Genomic DNA, 18732 nt, shown 5'->3' with positions numbered 1-18732 from the left:
TCTTCAAGTTAGCAAGGTACTCTGCCTGGTCTTGTGAAAGGAGAAGCTCGCGAATCGTTGGTCGATTGCCGGAGCGGTTCTCTTCAAGTTGGTAGAGTGGTGCTTTTTGTTTTATATTCTGTTCATTTGATTGTAATTTGTAAAACTGTATTTTAGTGGAACTGTTAATCACTCTTTGTAGTGATTAACGATTGGACGTAGATTCTGTTCAATTGAACCAGTATAAAAATACTCGTGTGATTTTTCTATTCCCTACACTCATTTTACTTAACGCATATCAACTGTTTGGTTAATTTTCTGAAAGGGCAAATTTATTTTTAACTGTGACCGAATACGCTTTCCGCTCTCTTTATCTTAATTCTGCTGCGTTATACTCTTCGGAAATTGCCCCCTCCGATACCAACAAGCCTTACTACTTTCAAATATTTAATTTTGTCTTGAGTTAGTGGTAACCAAAAAGTTAATCAAAACTCAAGTTTTTGATTGCCATGTGTTAAAAGTTTTAAATCTTGAAAATATGAAATGCCAATTTCTTTGAAAGACAAATTAAAATTGGAAAACTCTAAGATAGATGGAAAAGAGTTAAAGGATGGAAAACCTCCCGTTAACATTCTTGGTTCTGTGAGGAGTATAGGAGATATTGCCTTCAAATGCTCTTTCTTCTTGTCTTCCATTTCTTTTCTTTCAGTTTCTTCCTTCTCTTCCTCTTCTCTCCTTTCTTCTTCTTTTCTTTCTTGCTATCTTCTTTTCTCTTCCTTTCTTCTCTCTTTCTCTCTTCTTTTCTCTTCCTTTCTTTTGTCTCTTTCTTCCTTTTCTCTTATCTCTTGCTCTAGTTTTCCCTATTTAATCTGTCAATTCTATGGTTACTTGTTTCTTCCCATAGCCTCTTAAGTTTTTCTAGAAACTCACTTTCCCGAGGAGAGAACCCACTTAAATTTTTAATGAATGATTTGCCCTCTCTAATAAGTTCTCTCATAAGCTCATGGTTTCTCTCAAATGAAGGAGGAAGATAGGTTCTTCTCATGCAATCTCTTAATTCACTCCAATAATGGATGGGGAATTTTCTACCTTGTCTAACACTAAATTGCCTCTTATCCCACCACTCTCTTGCATAATCTTCAAATCGGGATGTGTATAGACTAAGGACATAGGATCCACTCATGCTAGCAAAGAATGGATGTAACTCATCAATTTACTTCTCCCAAGCTAAATATGATAAGGCACTAGTTTTCCTACCAAAGAAGGGGATATCTCTCTCATCTTGATAATACACTCCACTCATGTTCTTATTTTCCTTATGTCTTAGTCGCCATAAATTGAGCTCTTTGAGTTCTTTTTGTTTCAAAAAAATGAGATTTTCAAAATGACTCTTTAAATGGTGAGAAAACATCGTTTAATTTTCAAAAGTGAGTTCCTAATTTGAAAAGGTTTAAGATTTCACCAAAAGACTATTCCCAGGTAAGAGAGGTGAGCCAAGGGCTACTTAATTACCAAGTCTTGCCTAGCCAGAATGTCTAAGGTTACTTACTTGACCAATTTTCAAAAGAAAATTCACTATTGAATTTAAAAGTGGACTCAGACAAACAAAGATTAAAAACAAACACCTAGACTCCTAATTGCGGACTTCTAAGTATCACACGAAAACGGGAAACAACAAAAATTTAAATACAAACAAGAAAGGTTTTGCCAAGTGTTGAAAGAAAGAGAGCACTCAGAACTCTTCCAATCCACTTGGACTTTCAATGGCCTTTTACAAATAAAAGAAAACTAACACAAAAACCTATTACAATTCCAAAATAACATATCAAACACAAATGTTGCTACCACGGTTTGTCCAAATTCCTTGTGCAGAAAAAGATGCATGTACCCACAGTTAATCCTAGCAACATGGTTCCTTGTAATGAAAGACCCTCTTCTCGGGCTTGTGCCTTAGATGCAATAGAATCTCTTTTGCTTCCCAGAAAAAAAGAAATTTGCTTCTTAAGAATTGATGAAAGGTGCACTAGCTCCAAGCTTTTATCCAATCTCTTCATGGTGAAAAACCAGGGGCTGCTGATGATCAGCCAAGATCTACGGATCAAGTGCCACGTCTTCAACACGTGGATCATGCCATGGGTGCTTTTGGAAGAACAGCTGTGGGCACACACGTGATACATCACCAACACTTCCTTTTCAAGCTTTCTACCCTTTTGGTCCGTGATGGGCTTTGGATGCTTTTAGAGTTGTCAGTTTATGTGAACAAGGAGGAGTTGAATTTTCAAAAGTCATTGTGAAACCTCTTTTGTTTATTCTTCAGTATCTTTTTCATCTTTTCATGATTCGATCAACACATTAGCTCAATGCTTATCTTTTCTTTTTCAACTTTCCCAACAACCACAAACTTGAACCTTTATCAATACCACACAATAATTCTCAACCTAACTCAAGGTAAAGATTTCCAAAGAGGGTTTTCACATCTTGTTTAAGGCTTAGGTTCAAAAAGGGTAAAACATATGATGTTCTTTTTCATGTGGACGAAAAGTTTTCTTTGGCTAAGGTAGGGATTATTCAAAAACGGCCTTGATCATATGACACATACATGCAATTCAATCAATCACAAAAACTCCGACAAAATCATTCATGCTTCCAAGTAGATAGCAAATATATCAATAAACTCTAGAGCTCGAAACCTCACCCATAAGATCAATAACTATTCCAACATCCAGACAAATACCCTGCTTAGCCTCAAAATCAGAATCACAATATCAACATGCATCCATTCACATAGCTATTGAACACTTCTCCTGTAAATCAGCATATGGTAATCTCAATCATCATTCAATAACAAGCATCATGAAGCAACTTATCTCATGCAACATCAAACAGTCAAACCATCATAACAGAAAAGCTTTAGATCAAGTACATTAATCCTATATTACTCAACAGAAGCAAATCCTGTTGAGATTGTTGACAACAAAATATCTATATCACTCTAGTTTTTGATGATGACAACACATTGCTTAATAACACACATATGTTGTTGTTGTGTTACATGTTCTTATGCTGATTGATTGATATATCTGTTGAACATGTTTATGTGTTATATTGATATGTGAATGCATACATATTAAGCTTGTACTTGTTACATCATTTTTGGATGCATTGCACATGTTTTAAAGCATGAAAACCTCAATCACTTTTATGAACTTATAACTGTGTGACAAAGCCGTGGTACAATCGACTCTATTATTAAATGATTTGACTATGCTAAAATCTTTGTACAAACATTGAGAATAAGTGCTTTGTGAGATTTTAAGAAGGAAAGAATTTCAAAATGTTTTTACTTGTTGAAGCAGAAAGGTGGTGGTGGTGGTTGTGGTGGTGGTGGTGGTGGTCGTGTTAGTGGTGGTGGTGTTGGTGGTGGCGGCGGTGGTAGTGGCGGCGGCGGCGGCGGTGGTGATTGTGATGGTGGTGGTCGCAGTGGCGGTGGCGACGGTGGCGGTGGTGGCAGCGACGGTGGTAGTGGTGGGGGTGGTGGTCGTGGTCGTGGTGGTCGTGGTGGTGGTGACTGATGACTTAGGTAGAAGCCCATCATGGAACCATCACTTAGAAGCATGACCAATACAAGAAGAAGGGTAGAATTGTCCAAATGAAGTTTAAAATGCTGGTTGCACCCCACTACTTTGCTGTCCACACTGTAGCCATATTGATTAACATTTCAGCACATGGAATCCGTGCTTCTTCTAGAACACCTAGCATTTTACTTACCTTGTACACGTGGCATTAGATCCACACCACATGGACATCTATTCCATGCTGCAAGCTTCATGGATGCATCTATAAATCCATAGTAGCGTCATTTGAAAAACACTTTAGATATATTTGAGAAATATTTTTCTTCTGCTGTTGATTGCTGTCCAGCACGGGAAACTCTCTACCAAAGTCATTCTCATTGTCTTTCCACATCTCCATCTAGCTTTCTTCCTCTAGAAGACTGTCAGAACTAGTACCATTCACCAAAGGCTCACCTCCGTTCATTAACCATCACCGATTCAAGCTCATTTCGTCAACTGCTTCAACATTTCCTACGATATCCGTTGCTGCTTCTCCATGGTTCCTGTTTTCATCTTTCGCTGAATCAATTCCACATCTGGAGCACTACATCATGTGGTATTCAAATCCAGGTTGGAGGATTCACGCTCCAGATAAGTCCATTCTTTTGATTCCAAACTGTCATTCAATTCTACACAGTCATTGCTTCATGTGTACTGTTTGATTGAGTTTTTCTTTTCTGTTTTTTTTTCTGTGTAAGTGGATGCTTGATTCATTCACAGTCAATAGATGTTTGTCTTATCAATTTAATTGGTGCCTTCTTTTGTTTAAAGTCTCATCCTAACTTTGAATCAATTTCCAGTTGTGTTAAGTCATGTGCAACACTGTTGCTGTTTTTAAATCTGTCATATCAGTGTTTTTTTTAGTGGATGCTTGATTCATTCACAGTCAATAGATGTTTGTCTTATCAATTTAATCGGTGCCTTCTTTTGTTTAAAGTCTCATCCTAACTTTGAATCAATTTCCAGTTGTGTTAAATCATGTGCAACACTGTTGCTGTTTTTAAATCTGTCATATCAGTGTTTTTTTTTATTCTGTTCAGCATATTTTTTTTTTTTAAATTTTACTTGAAAAGCACTAGCTAACTCTATGTTGATCGAGAAAGCAATGGATACTCATCCAGCTTTGATCATTTGAGTAAAAGGCAATGCCAAGTAGTTGTTTCCATAACTGAGCTGTAGAACATTGAATTCTGATTCTGTTTCTTGCTGGTTTGTTTATCTCGGATGCATTGACTTAATCCAGTTTTAGTGGCTGCACATCTTGTGTTAATTTGGTGATGATTATCTAAATATAATCCATTAGTTATGCATCACATATTTGCAAATTTGTAAAAGCTAAAGCACTCTAAATTCTGGATTAAGCCATGTGTACTATTTTGGTTCTGTTTGGTAGTTTGGCACCGTGCTACATCTCCTTGATTACATCATAGGACTTACAACATCCACTAGCTTGAATTTCTAAAGCTAGATCTTGAGTTAGGATCAATTATTTTCATCAATTGCTGGCCTGCATAATCTTTGCATCCATTAAAATTCTTTCACGTGCTGCAACATATTGAATTCTGCATAAATTGGCAACTCAAGTGGTGAAATTGAGCATATGTTGTATTTTGTGCATTTAACACCTCTGGACAACTTTGTTTGATCATCTGAAATGTGCCTAAATTGATTTTCTGGTCAAACTTTCACAAATGCACAAAATCATCATGTCACTTTCTCATTTTGCTTGAAATCATCAACTAGAACAATCATTATCCTAATACATCTGTTTTACATTGATTTGGTTGATTAAACACCTGTATTAAGTGAATCAAAGTTGGTATTTACTGTTCATATGGTCAGTGTTCCAAATATGCTTGGTTTCACAACCTAGAACACCGTAATTTACCATTTTCTTGGAAGTGTCTTAGTGAAATTTTGTTGTAGATCGTTTCTTTGCTGCATTACTGGTTGCACATCACTCTTTACATCATATAAACTTGCTGGAAATCATAAAACATAGAATATTACAATAGCCTTTGCTGTTTTCAAAATTTCCAGCCATCAAAAATATTGTGCACAACTTTGATATGCAGATTAACTTGAGTTGAGTCTTGAATTGAGTGTTTGGGATTGGAAAGAGCTGGGATCATTTTCCATATGCATTTATAGTCATATTACACTGCAAACAAATATTAAAAAGCTACTCATCCCTACAATCCCGCTTGACCCCGTGACAACAAAAGTAGAAAACTCAAAAATTCTGTTTTCTTTGAGTCATTTCATTGAACAATTTGCCAAATTTTGTGAAATCAATCTAAATTCGTTAAGCTGCAGCATGTTTTGTTTTTCTTGCTTTCTAAATCCAGTCTAGAGCATGTCTTAAGTTCCTTTTGAGTGCTACCATTGTGATACGCGGGGCCCAAGCCCAATTTCATTAGTTTAGTATTTCTTTGACGTATTTTGTATTGTGTTAGGCATGTAGGACCTCTAGTCCTATAAATAGTCATGCCTACCTTATTGTACTTCACTTTTGAGATAATTGAATTGTTTACTGTTGAGAATTACTCCAGAGCAATTCTACCTTGAAAGTCAAGGCTAGAGAATCCCAAAGGATCTCCTCTAGCCACCTTCCATCTCACACTATCCATTCTCTCATTTTCTACCATCAATTTCTCACTCCTCCACGTGAGCTCCATCTGCCACTCCGCTGCTGCCTCGTGGCTTATCAATACCACACCAGCACATTCAGTCAGCATGTATTGAATCTTCTTCGCGTCACCATCCATTCTATTTTCGTCTGCTAGGGTTTCAACCACAAACCACAGATCTGTGTCTTCCACCTCCGTTCATCACCTTATCATCACCGTCTCCGTTCTAACCACCTCCATAACCTAGGTTTACTCCTCCATTTCACTTTTCCTTCAAATCTAGCCGATTAAAATCACTTTTGAACCGATCCAAACCTTTGTCACCGATTAAACTTCGATTCTCACCGTTTAATCAGATTGTTTCGAGTTTCCTTCACCATTCCAGAGTTCACTCGTGTTTCTAGGGTTTTGTACGGTTCAAACCCAAGTCTTCTCCAGTTCTCCTCCGATTAGCTCTCGATTTAGAGCTTCTTCTCATATTCCGCTGCGTAATCTTCGTCGGAGAAGCTTCGCCGGAGTTGAATCGCGTCTTCTGTCAACTTCTCTCGGAGCGTCTCGTATCACATTGTTAATTGTCCCTTAATTTGTTGATTTTTCATTTATTGGAATTCATGCACTGAAACTGTTTGATCAATTGACAACAGTGCAATCTGGTTGTGTCAAATTGATTAAGCAGCAGCGTGTTGGTCTAGTTGTATAAGTGGATCTGTGATGGTTTGTGGTTGAGTTTATTTGGTGCAGATCATAGTACAACCCCTTTTCTAGCTTGGTAGCATTCTAGAAAGTAGTTTGGAGATTGGAAAGAGCCTTGAGGAAGCTGAAATTCTGGCAGCAGAGTTGCTTAAAAACTGCATAATTCTGGTGCAGCTGAACCAGTTGTGACAACAGTAGAATTTCACCTTGCAGCTGTGAGCTTTGTGAGAGATCATTTGCCGCATCAATTTTCTTGAGAGAAGCCAAAGCTGCCTTCATCATTCAACACCTTTTTCTTGTACTTTTGTTTCATTTGATTTGCCAAAGTGATTGTAAAAAGGCCATTAAACAAGTGATTTGGAAGAATTCTCAACTGTTCTTCCATCACTTGTAACATTTGACTTTAATTGGAAAATTAAAATTGGTAGATGGTGAGTGTGTCTTGGTTCCAAAGTTCCAAGCCTCACCTAGGAGACCTCACCTTTTACTTCTTTGCAAAAGCGTCTAGGAAGCCTTAGAAGTCCGTTTTAGAGTCTAGGTCTTTAATTCTTTGTTTGTTTGTTGTCTTTGAGACTTTTGGTGGATTTAAAAGTGATTTTGACTTAAAGAACTTAGTAAGTAGCTAGAAGCATATTTGGCAAGGCAAGACTTGGTACTTAAGCAACCTTTTTAGGTTCACCTCTCTTACCTGGAATATTGCTTTCAAGTGAAAACTTTAGTCTTTATTTCAACAAAACATTTAAGGTCATCACAATGTCAAGAAGGCATTCACCTAGGATTAGTGATAGTGAAACTCAAAAAGAGCAACTCACCCTCCAAACTCTAGTCAACCAACTCAATGAAATTGAGAGAAAAATGAGTTAAGAAAAAGTCAAAAGGGAACTTCAAAATGCCATGATCCAAGATGAGTTAAGGTTGATGAGAGAAGAACATCACCAAAGTCGAGATAGGTCTAGAGGCAGTCAAAGTGACAATTCTCAATTTGGGGGAATACCCTTAAATGTGGAAGAGTATTACCACCAACATGCTTCTTCAAGAAGACATAGGAGGAATACTCAAGATACCTCTCCACCCCCTAAGGAAGTCAATGTTGTGTTGCCTCATTTTTATGGAAAGGATAATGTGGAGGCCTAAGGAAGTCAATGTTGGGAGATGAAGGTGGAGCAATTGTTTGCTTGCCACCAAGTAAGTGAAGAAAGAAAAGTCTCTCTAGCTACCCTAAGCTTTCAAGGGTATGCAATGTATTGGTGGACTGCCTTAGTCCAAGAGAGACTTAGACACCAAGATCCTCCAATTCATTATTGGAATGATCTCAAAACTGCCCTTAGGACGAGACACATTCCCTCCTATTACAATAGAGAACTCATGGATAAGCTCCAAAGATTACAACAAAAGTCAATGTCTGTTGAGGAATATAGACAAAAGATGGAGCTTTACATGATGAGGGCAGGAATAGTAGAGGCTTCAAAAATTACCTTGGCTAGATTTTTAAGTGGGCTTAATTTTGATATTCGAGATATGGTTGAACTACTACCTTATAGAGATTTGAATGATCTTGTTCAAATGTGCATTAAGGTAGAACAACAAAACTTGAGAAAATCCTCTTCCAAAAGAGTTCAAGTTCACCCTATTACTGAAGAAGAAAATTTTAAAGAAAAGGAGCCATTTAAACCTTTAGCCAAGATAAATGAAAAGCCCAAACAAGAATCATCTTCACACACTCGGACTAGTGAAATCAAATGTTTTAAGTGTCTGGGAAGAGGACATATAGCTGCACAATGTCCCACCAAAAGAACCATCATCTTGAGGGGCATTGACAGTTATAGTAGTGAATCTTCAAGTAGTAAGAATGAAAGTGATCAAGAAAAATCCACTACTGAAGAAGTCTATCCTTGTGAAGGGCAACTTCTCATGATCAAAAAAATATTTGACAACCAATCCAGTGAAGAACATCTATCTCAAAGAGAGACTCTCTTTCACACAAGATGTCAAATTCAAAATAACACTTGTTCTCTCATTATTGATAGTGGTTCATGCTCTAATTGTTGTAGCACTAGATTGGTTGAAAAATTAAATCTTGATGTGCAACCCCATCCTAAGCCTTATAAAATACATTGGATCAATAAAGATGGGAATATCACAATCAAGGATCAAGTCACAGTAACAATTTCCATTGGCAACTTTAAAAACAGTGTTTTATGTGATGTAGTTCCAATGGAAACTTGTCATGTGTTATTGGGAAGACCATGACAATTTGATCATAAAACAATTCATAATGGTCTTACCAATACAATAACTGTGCATCATCATGGGAAGAAATTTGTACTTCATCCTCTTTCATCATCATAAGTGGCGAAGGATCAAACACAAATGCGCCTTAACAAGGAAAGGGATGAAAAAGAAAAAGAAAGAAAGTTGAAAGAAGAAAATCAAAGAAGAATAGAAATAGAGAGAAGAAAAAGGGAGGAAGAGAAAAGAGAAGAGAGAAGAAAAGGAGAGGAAGAAGAGAGAAAAGAAGAGAGAAGAAAAGAGGAAGAGAGAATAAAAGAAAAGGAAAGAAAAGATAAAGAAGAAATGGAAGAAAGTGAACAAAAGCAAGTAAGAGCAATATATCCTCCAACCACAATGGAATCAAAACTATTAAGGGGAGGTTTTCTATCCTTTCACTTTCATCCATTTATTTGTAAAAGTCCAAAATCTTGTTTTTCTCTCATAGAATTTGCCATGCCATCTTTCAAAATGCTAAAACTTTCAACACATGGCAATTCACAACTTGGGTTAGGGTTACTTTTATGGGTACCACTAACTCAAGAGACAAATAAAATTTCAAAAGAAGAGAGGTTCCCTTATAGTATTAAACATGAAAATTTCAAAACTAAGAAATCTTCTTCTCAACATGTTCTTTTATATATTTTGTTGGGCCATAGAAAACTAATTAGAAATATGTTTGATGCTTATTGCAGATCAATATTTGACCCAGGTGGAAGATCTATGAAGCCTAAAAAAATAAGTCCTTAAGCAAGGCATCGGATTTGAGGACAAATCCTTTCCAATACAAGGAGAAGGGTAGAATTGTCCAAATGAAGTTTAAAATGCTGGTTGCACCCCACTACTTTGCTGTCCACACCATAGCCATATTGATCAACATTTCAGCACATGGAATCTGTGCTTCTTCTAGAACACCTAGCATTTTACTTGCCTTGTATCCGGCGGTTTCCCTCAGTGCCAATTTCCATGCCTACTCCTCGTCCTGGACCGCCCAGCGGTTTAAGTGTGCCACTGGGCAGTGTGTCGACTCTTCAAAACTTCATTTTTCTGCTCTTTTCTTGAGTCAACAACCTGTATCTTCAACTCCATTCTTATCTTTTCTCAAATTAGCTACAAAACAATGCAAAATAAGCATAAATTCGCTAAAAACAACTTTTGACTCTCTCTAGACTCATTTATTTAGTTTTGCTTGATTATGAGCTCATTCCAAGTAGTAAAGAGTGTAATTTGGTCCAAATTGACATATGAAAATAACTATTTTTCAATCTTCATCAACACCCCAAACTTAGAATTTTGCTTGTCCTCAAGCAAAACAAACAAAACAATCACACAAAACAAAACTTGGCTTTATACTGTTTCATCCAATGCCTCAACAATCCCAAGGTACAAGACAAAACCACTCAATTCAATATCCTCTGTGAAATCCAAAATAAGATGCATGCACGCTTTCAACCCAGAGATTGCACAATAGATGTTATACACTATGAATGATCAGTCCACTAAGAAAAAAAAATGTACTCATGAAAATTAACAAATCATACCAAGCAAGTGTTTCACTCAATCACTCAAGTGTTTAAGGTGACACTCCAACTCTCTATTGTTCACAAGTCACATGAAACAAAATTTCCATTCATCTCACACAATCAACATCCTTACATACAAATGCCATCAAAAGGACTTTTCCAAGGCTTGTAATGAGGTTTGGCTAACAAGAAAGAATTGGTTTTTCTAGAATGCAAAATCCTTGAGTCAAGAGAGCTAACAAAATATTCAACATTTAAGCACAACTCTCTCACCAATATCTCTCATTCCCAACTTCTTCCCTTTTCTTTTTTTTTCATTGAGCTCATCTTCATGCTTTTCTTCTTTTCTTTTCTTTTTCTCATGAATTTTTCTCTTTTCACAACAATTGAGCTCAATGCCTTTCACTTGCTTTTTCAATTTTTCCCCCGTACAACCCCAAACTTGAACCTTTTCATCACATACAATTAAGCTCATCCCAACTCAAGGTAAAGAATTTCAAAACAAGGGTTCACATATTGTTTAAGGCTAAGGTTCAAATAGGACATATTATTTTCAAGCACTTTGGGTGAAAATTTGGCTAGAGAAGGGTTTTCAACAATGGCCTTGATCATATGACATTTACATGCAATTCAATCGATCATCAAGATTAAGNCAATATCNTCCATGTTTTCCTGTGNANAATACATGCAACAATAAAAACTCTGGAGCTCAAAATCTCACACACATGCTTTCTCACACAAAATTCATTCATACACCATGCCCAACATCATGACCACAATCATAAATTCATCACCAATCTATTTCCTGGATATTATCATGTATTACAACTCAATTTTCTTTCACATCAGATAATTATCAAATAGATCCATCATGCACATCAGTTAGTCAAACATTTTCAGAACAAGTAATAAAGCCAAGAATACACACCAAAATTAAAATTCAACCTATTCTAGGAATTTAAAATGCAAAAGTGTAAGAAGAAATCTAGGTTGCCTCTTAGTAGCACTTGTTTAACGTCGTGAGCCTGACCCAAACCTCATGGATCTATCAACATCATGACTGAGGCAAATTGCTCTACGTCACCTCCTACATAGTGCTTGAGTCTTTGGCCATTCACTATCCAGCTCCGTTGCTGCTCATCCTCAGTTGCAAATTCTAATTCCACTGCTCCACTCTAGAATACACATTTCACCACAAAAGGTCCCAACCACTTTGACTTCAGCTTCCCGGGGAACAACTTTAACCGCAAGTTGAATAACAGAACCAAATTTCCTAGATGGAAAGTTCTTTTCATCAACGTCCTGTCATGATAAAACTTCACTTTGTCTTTGTAAGTCCTGGATGACTCGTATGCATGCAATCGCATTTGTTCGAGTTCTAGCAGCTGATTGCCTCGTTTCCATTGAGCCTTAGCAGGGTCAAAATTCAAAAATTTCAATGCCCACCAACCTTTGTGTTCCATTTCAACTGGCAAATGACATGCTTTTCCATAGACTAACTGAAAAGGAGATAACCCCATAAAAGTTTTCATGGCTGTTCTATATGCCCGGCAATCGCTGGCGCCCGGCGGTTTCCCTCAGTGCCAATTTCCATGCCTACTCCTCGTCCTGGACCGCCCAGCAGTTTAAGTGTGCCATTGGGCGGTGCGTCGACTCTTCAAAACTTCATTTTTCTGCTCTTTTCTTGAGTCAACGACCTGTATCTTCAACTTCATTCTTATCTTTTCTCAAATTAGCTACAAAACAATGCAAAATAAGCATAAAATCGCTAAAAAAAACTTTTGACTCTCTCCAGACTCATTTATTGAGTTTTGCTTGATTCTGAGCTCATTCCAAGTAGTAAAGAGTGTAATTTGGTCCAAATTGACATGAAAATAACTATTTTTCAACCTTCATCAAGAGTGAAGCAAGAAATAAAAGTTTAGAGATACAGATTCGTCACTCCAATGAGATATTGAATTCTATGGTTAATACTGAGGTTAACCCTTGGGAGGAATGTCAAGCCCCTAGTTTTGAAGATGATAAGGTTGTTGATGAGGAAAAGATAGAGAGAGATTTAAAGGAAGAAGAAATAGAAAAGTTGGTTGAGGAAAAAAAAGATGATGAGGGAGAAAAAGCAGTGGTTGAGAAAAAAGAAAAAAAGAAAAGATACGCGAAAATAAAGAAGAAAAGAAGAGAAGAGAAGAAAAGAAAGTTGAGGGAGGAGATTAAGAAAAAGAGGAAGAAAGGAAAGAAGAAAAGATCATATGAAAAGCCCCTTCCTCATCAAAAGAAAAATCATAGGAAGGAAAATAAGTTTAAGTACTTTATGGAGATCTTCAAGAAATTGGAGATTAAAGTTCCTATGATTGATACATGGAAACATGTGCTTGGTATTCTTAAGTTTATGAAGAAATTCAGCAGGAAGAAGAAAAAGAAAAGAATATCAAGTAAGGGGAGTATCAACACCTACTGAGGGGTGTTGTTATTTTTCTGTTTTTAAGTTCTGTTTTTATTTTTCTGTTTTTATTTTTTCTTTTATTTTTTCTGTTTTTATTTTCCTATTTAAAAAAACGAAAATTAAAAAAAATTAAAAAAAAAATTAAAAATAAAAAAAAATTATTTTTACTGTTTTTATTTTTTGGGCTAATTTTGTGCTCTAGTGCAGTGTTCTTTAGTATGTATAGGATAAAATTTGTACTAGGAGCACAAGATCATCAGGAGGCGGATAAGGAGGGATAATTGATTCACCAACACCCTGATGTGAAAAGTGACAAACCCAAACCTAGCACACCAAGTGAAATCCAAGAATAAGTTATAGGTTGTCAAGACCATTACAGCAGACATAGCTTTTAAAGTTGGTGATAAGGAGAATATTAACACCTACTGATGAGTGTTTGAGCTTTACCGGGTTAGGCTCGTGACGTTAAACAAGCGCTATTGGGAGGCAACCCAGGTTTTATCTTTCTTTTTCCTTTGTACTTTTGATTTTTAGTATAGGAACATTTTATTTTTGTGTCTGTGCTTGGCTTGTACACTGATTCTGATGGTGGTTTCATTTTATAAAATGCATGACGAGTTATTCAATAATGATTGAATGTGGTTGATGACTGAGAATGTGGGTGTGCTGATATCCATGTGAATGATTCACTAACTATATGAACAGATGTATAGTCGTTTATGATTGTGATTATGATGCTAAGCAGGATTCATGAATGATGTGTGAGAAAACATGTTGTGTGAGGTATTGAGCTCCAGAGTCTTTACTGATGTATGTACTATTCACAGGGAATCATGAATGATATTGCCTTAGTCTTGATAATTGATTAATTTGCATGTTTATGTTATATGATCAAGGCCATGTTTGGAAGCCCTGATTTAGCTAAATTTTCACCCGAAAAAGTTTAATCTTAAACCCTTTTTGAACCTTGGCCTTAAACAGGATGAAAACCCTTGATTTGAAATTATTTATCTTGAGTTGGGTTGAGAATAATTGTATGGAATGAAAAGGTTCAAGTTTGGGGTTGCATGGGGAAAATGGAAAGGCAAAAGAAAAGCATTGAGTTCAAGTGTTGAAAAGAAAAATGCATGAGTAAAGAAAAAGAATAAAGTAAAAAGAAAAAGCATGAAAGATAAGCTCAATGTAAAATCAATGAAAAGGGAAAAAGTTGGGAATGAGTGAAATTGGTGACAAAGAGAGAATTTAAACTTGAACCTTTTCAATGATGAAATAGTTCTTTTAACTCGAGAATTTTGTGATCTAGAAAAACCAATTTTTCTTGATAGCCCAGCCTCATTACAAGCCTTGGAAAAGTCCTTGTGATGGCATTTGCATGTAAGGATTCTGATTGTTGTAAGATGAATGACAATATTGTTCTATGTGACATGTGAATAGTAAAGAGTGGAGTGATTCCTTAAACACTTGAGTAATTGAGTGAAAAACTTGCTTGGTGAGAATTGTTGAAATCCATGTTTACATCTATACTTAGTGGATTGATCATTCATGAATGAAACATCTGTTAGGAGATATTTGATTATGTGAGTATGATTGGATTGAAAGCATGCATGCGTTTTGGTAGGATTCCACTGAAATCTGAATTGAATAATAACTTGTTGTGAAGAAAAGGATTTTGAAAAGTGTTGAACTATTTGATGAAAAAGTGGAAGGCCAAGTTTTGTTTTGTTTGCTTGAGGTTGGGGTTGTGATAACGGTTGAAAAACCATTATTTTCATATGTTATTTTGGACTAAATTACACCCTTTACTGCTTAGAATGAGCTTAGAATAAAGTAAAACTCAATAAATGAGTTATTTGAGAGTCAAAAGTTGTTTTTAGAGATATTATGCTTGTTTTGCATTGTTTTGTAGGGTTTTGATGAAAATTGGAGATGACTTGAAAGAAAGGTTGAAGATCAAACGGTTGTAGTGCAGAAAAGTCAACCAGAATGCAGAAAAGTCAACCAGTCAACCAGAAAAGTCAACCAGTCAAACAGAAAGTCAACCCATCAACCAGTTGACCAGAGCGTAGTTGACCAGCACCGGGCGGTTGACCACACCGCCGAGTGGTTGACCAAACCGCCGGACGACCATTTTTGGCGCTGGGCAGTCCTGCCACTTGAGGAAAAGCGTCGGGCGGTAGACCCCTACGGTAGGTTAAAATTAAATTTTATTAGATTAAAATTAATTAAAATTAAATTTTAATTTATTTTTAATTTAATTTATATTATATTATATATATATTTTTGTTATTTTATTTAAATTTTATTTTAAAAAATATAAAATATATTTTTTTTTTATTTTTTGCAAATATTCGCGGGTACCCGCGGATTTTTAAAATACCCGCGGGTATTTTTTAAGCGGGTACCCGGCGGGTAGCGGGTCGGGTGGCGGGTAAACTTTTATCCGGCGGGTCGGGTAGCGGGTAGGCACTATCCGTGCCCGACCCGACCCGTTGCCATCCCTACCCCTACCGCCAGGCGATTCTCTGATGGGCCTGGGCTTGAATTTTGTTAATTTTCTTGGTTATAAATAGTCCTAGTGCGAGTTTAGACTCATTCTTTTGACAAAAGAGGGCGACCAGACCTAATTTTCACTCTCTGGAGAGGAACTCTTGGATGCTTAGGCTCCTTTTCATCTTTTCTAGTGTTTATTTTCCATATCTTCCATTATTTTCATCTTGGTTCACCATGACTATGGTGAACTAAACCCTTTTGTTGTTGGGGGAACAATGTAATCTTTTGATACTCTCTTTTGATTTTCATATGCGTTTATTATCAATTGTTGGGTTCTCATCTGTGCTTAAACCTTTTATCGTTTAACTCATTCGGTAACTGATATTTCCCTTTATTGATATGGGGACGTACAGTAATGAAATGAATTGGTGAGAAATTCCTTGGTTAAGCAATGCCACCTAGGGATAGGGGGGTAGGACGACCAATTGTTTCTGCTTCTGTTTGTAATGCGTTGCTAGTTACTAGGGGAGGCTAGGGATAGCAAGCCGGTAATTAGTAATAGGCCCTTTTCGCCGAGGGATCGGGTTAAGGGGAGGCCAAGAAAGTTTGCATAACAATTAGATAATAAAGCAATTTAAACAAGAGGAGTAAATAAGAGAGAAAGGATTAAAAGAAATTGTAAACCGCCAACAACTCCATTCATTCATACTCTTTTCGTCAATTGAATCAACACATTGCATGTTTATTTTCTGCCTTTGCATTCACCACAATTATTGCATTTTTCTCCGCAAGTCTTACGATTTTCGTTCAGACGAACGATAAGGCCTTTCGAGTCTCATGGGAAGAACGATAATGGGTTTTACCATTTTTATTACTTGATAAGATATGGTACACTTTCCATTCCGTTAACACAGTTCCGCCGATGGTGGTGGGGAAGGTGGTGGTGGTGTTGGTCGTGGTGGCGGTAGTGGTGGTGGTGTTTATGGTGGTGGTGGCAGTGGTTGTGGAGGCGGTGGCAGCGGCGATGGTAGTGCAATGGTGCTGGTGGTGGTGGTTGATGATAGACGGGGTCCAAGCCCATCATGGATCCATCACTTGAAGCATGCCTAGGAAACTCTAACAAAAGCTTGAAGACATGGACACCAAGAGAAGGGGCAAATCTGTCCACATGACTATCAAAGTTGCTAGCCGCACCACCATTCTTTGCTAAGCACACCCACGGCAAAGTCATTTCATTTTCAGCACCAGATCACGTGTGTACTGATTTTATCACATTGTAAATAAGCCTTTCTAGAAGGCCAGCACCTGCTGCACATGGGATTATTGTTACCAATAAGGAGTATTGGTAAAACCTGAAGATGTGTTTTGATGATGCTGCAACTTGTAGATTTTGAATGTAGTAGGAAAATATTTAAAAAGCAACTTGTACATTTTGGATGTAGTAGGAAAATATTAAATCTTGTAAGTTTTACTGGAATAATCGATTATGGAAGAGCTATAATCGATATTTACATGCATTTTGTACTAGAATAATCGATTATCATGAAGCAATAATCGATTATCACAAGTCATACTTGAATAATCAATTATCACTTCATATAATCGATTATCACTTTTTGAAAACTCTATAACGGACTCAAATAATCGATTATCACTTACAATAATCGATTATTCATGGCAGTTAGGAGCTGACCTTTGGCATTCAATGTACTTGGCTATATATTTGGATCTTGAAATCTTTAGAAGTAACGTTTTTGAACTGAGAAAGCAAAGTAGAACACTGTGTGTCAGAGAGAAGTTCTAAGAAAGCTTTTGTTGATTGTTCCCTTGCTTGGTCTTGTGAAAGGAGAGGCACGCGTATCGTGTGTCGATAGTCGGAGCAGACTCTCTTCAAGTTAGCAAGGTGCTCTGCCCGGTCTTGTGAAAGGAGAAGCTCGCGAATCGTTGGTCGATTGCTAGAGCGATTCTCTTCAAGTTGGTAGAGTGGTTTTCCTCGCTTTATATTTTGTTCATTTGCTTGTAATCTGTAAGATTATTTTTAGTGAAACTGTTAATCACTCTTTGTAGTGATTAACGACTGGACGTAGATTCTGTTGAATCGAACCAGTATAAAAATACTCGTGTAATTTTTCTATTCCCTACACTTATTTTACTTTACGCATATCAACTGTTTGATTAATTTTCTGAAAGAAAATTATTTTTGCTAAAAAGGACCAATTTCGTTTTAACTGTGACCGAACATGTGTTCCGCTCTCTTTGTTTTAATTCCGCTGCATTATACTGTTCGAAAAATACCCCCTCCGATACCAACAATTGGTATCAGAGCTTGCTTTGATACTTTTTCAAAATATATGCGAAAATGGTCGATCACAATAAAAATGTTGTATATGCTGAGGGTGCTTCCATTAACAGACCTCCACTGTTTGCTGGTGATAACTATGCTTTTTGGAAAGTTAGAATGGAAATTTTTATGGGGTCTGTTGATAGAGGCATTTGGGAAGCAGTACAAAATGGTCTTTATATTCCTATGAGTACAGTTGATGGTGTAGAGACAGAAAAACCTTATTTTAATTGGACTGCTGAAGAAAATAGACGAGCTCAGTTTGATATTAAAGCTCGCAATATAATTTCATTTGCGGTTGTACTTGATGAATTTTATAGAATTTCAGTGTGTAAGACAGCACAAGAAATGTGGGAAGTCCTCAGAGTCACTCATGAAGGAACAAAGGATGTGAAACGCGCTAGGAAGAACACTCTCATTCACGAATATGAGATGTTCAAAATGCAACCTGGAGAAACGATCTTTGATGTTCAAAAGTGTTTCACTCATATTGTGAATCACTTAACAGGGTTGGGTAAGACTTTTGATACTAATGAACTAAATGTGAAAATTCTGAAATCTTTAGACAGGTCTTGGCAACCAAAGGTGACTGCCATCTCGGAGTCTCAGAATCTTACTCAGATGACAATGCCAATTTTGTTTTGAAAGCTCCGTGAGCATGAGCTTGAGTTGAGGAGACTAACAGCTGAAGAGGATTAAGGCAAAAGAAAAACATTAGCCTTTAAGTCCGAAATATCTAAAGGAAAGAGCTCTA

At 36.8% G+C, this 18732-nt stretch overlaps 1 protein-coding gene across 1 annotated transcript in view; it reads left to right on the top strand.

Annotated features, from left to right (window-relative positions):
• LOC106778235 (aspartate, glycine, lysine and serine-rich protein-like) overlaps window positions 1-16747 on the top strand; it is a 19367-nt gene extending 2620 nt beyond the window's left edge. Inside the window, exon 3 of the mRNA XM_014666180.1 lies at window positions 16552-16747. Within this exon, the coding sequence (XP_014521666.1) occupies window positions 16552-16747 (196 nt within the window). The remainder of the gene's footprint in view (window positions 1-16551) is intronic.
• Window positions 16748-18732: the final 1985 nt, after the last annotated feature.

The sequence above is a fragment of the Vigna radiata genome, unplaced genomic scaffold (assembly GCF_000741045.1).
Source record: "Vigna radiata var. radiata cultivar VC1973A unplaced genomic scaffold, Vradiata_ver6 scaffold_247, whole genome shotgun sequence".
NCBI classification, from domain to species: Eukaryota; Viridiplantae; Streptophyta; class Magnoliopsida; order Fabales; family Fabaceae; genus Vigna; species Vigna radiata.
The sequence above is the reverse complement of the archived record's forward strand: the minus strand, read 5'-3'. Positions and strand labels throughout refer to the sequence as shown.